Genomic DNA, 1,912 nt, shown 5'->3' with positions numbered 1-1,912 from the left:
CACACACACACACATACATATACATATATGTGTGTATGTATGATATTGGGAGTCTCATCACAATTGCTCTTCAAATTTAGCAACATGTGGATAAATTCACCATGTCATAAAAACATATCTGAGAATCACAAGAATTTTTAAGACTTAAGACCTCAGGAATCCTAAAGTCCAGCGAGGTCAAAAGATGGGCTGGGTACCCCTGGAGGCCATGGCAGGACCTGCAGATGAGGCTGGTGGTGAAATTCAGGCTTCTCATCCTCTTTCAGTCTCTATTCAGCCATTCTGGGAGAGTCACATCTTTGACACTGGCGTGTCACCGAATCTGGCCACCAGGAGGCGCTGGTGTAACAGAGTTCCCATGCAAGTGTGTGTGTGTGTGTGTGTGTGTGTGTGTGTGTGCGCGCGCGCGCGCGCGCGCTTGTGCTTAGGGGAAGGGGGTGGCAGACAGAAGCCAGATGCCTCATGGCCCACTGAGGCCCACCTTGCTGCCCACAGATTTGGCAGTTTGGGCAGTGGGTCAACGTGGTGGTGGATGACCGGCTACCCACAAAGAATGGCAAGCTGTTGTTTGTGCACTCGGGCGAGCGCGCTGAGTTCTGGAGTGCCCTCCTGGAGAAGGCGTACGCCAAGTGAGTGCCCTGAGCCAAGGAACTGGGCTTGCTCCAAACCTGCCCACCCGCTGGCAGCGATGGGGCAGCTGGAATCAAGGGGAAAGGCAGAGAGAGGGGTGGCAGGGCATCCTTCCCTCCCCTCGCCTTACCCCCTGGTGTCCAAGCTCGCGGCTCTATCCCGGAGCCCACGGTGCCCTCGCTGTGCCCACAGGCTGAGCGGGTCCTACGAGGCCCTGTCGGGGGGCAACACGATGGAGGGCTTTGAGGACTTCACGGGGGGCGTGACCCACAGCTTCGAGCTCCAGCGGCCCCCGAAGAACCTGCTGAGGATGCTCAGGAAGGCCGTAGACCGCTCTTCTCTCATGGGTTGCTCCATCGAAGTAAGTCATGCGTGGTCCTGCCTCGCGACCTTCCCCCAGATACCTGCACAGCTCGCGCCTTCGAGTGCACACTTCAGCTCAAATGCCCCTTCCTCAGGTGAGCCCTCCTGCCTCCCAATCTAGCTGCTCCGGCGGCCCCCCATTGAAATCACAATACACAATTCTTCTCTGTGTATTTATTCACAGCCTAGTCTCTTCTCCAGTCAGTTTCCACATTCCATGAAGGCATTGACTTCTTGGTCCCATTCACTGCCTGATCCTGGGCCTTAGGATGGCACTTGGTATGCAATAGCTACTCAGCAAACACTTGCTCAGCTGAACAAACGAGCCTGGAGTGCTACCGGATGACTCGGCAATTGTGTTCTTGTGCATTTACCCCGGAGAAGTAAAGACATGTTCACACAAAAGCCTGAACACAAATGTGTATAGAAACTTTATTTATAATAGCCAGACACTGGAAACAACCCAGATGTCCTTCGAAGGGTGGATAGTTAAACAGTGGCGCACATACCATGGAGCACACTACTCAGCAATAAAAAGGAAAAATGAACTAGCCCTGGCCAGGTGGCTCAGTTGGTTGGAGCATCGTCCCATGTACCAAAAGGCTGTAAGTTCGATTCCTGGTCAGGACACATACCTAGGTTTCAGGTTCAATCCCTGATCGGGGTGCATGGGAGAGGCAACCTATCAATGTGCCTCTCACATTGATGTTTCTCTCCCTTCCTCTCCCTCTAAAAAAAAAAAACAACAATAAAAAAGATATCCTCAGGTGAGGATTTTAAAAAATGAACTATTGGCATGTGCAACAACTTAGGCAAATCTCAAAGGAGTTATGTTGAATTAAAAAAAAAATCTGCCTGGCCGGCGTGGCTCAATGGTTAAGCACCGACCTATGAACCAGGAGGTCAGGGTTTGATTCCT

At 52.0% G+C, this 1,912-nt stretch overlaps 1 protein-coding gene across 1 annotated transcript in view; it reads left to right on the top strand.

Moving 5' to 3' along the window:
• CAPN11 (calpain 11) overlaps positions 1–1,912 on the top strand; it is a 13,721-nt gene that overhangs the window by 4,477 nt on the left and 7,332 nt on the right. The window contains exons 4-6 of the mRNA XM_014535407.1: positions 278–344; positions 476–629; positions 823–991. Of these exons, the coding sequence (XP_014390893.1) occupies positions 278–344; positions 476–629; positions 823–991 (390 nt within the window). The remainder of the gene's footprint in view (positions 1–277; positions 345–475; positions 630–822; positions 992–1,912) is intronic.

The sequence above is a fragment of the Myotis brandtii genome, unplaced genomic scaffold, assembly GCF_000412655.1.
Source record: "Myotis brandtii unplaced genomic scaffold, ASM41265v1 scaffold143, whole genome shotgun sequence".
Lineage (NCBI taxonomy): Eukaryota > Metazoa > Chordata > Mammalia > Chiroptera > Vespertilionidae > Myotis > Myotis brandtii.
The sequence above is the reverse complement of the archived record's forward strand: the minus strand, read 5'-3'. Positions and strand labels throughout refer to the sequence as shown.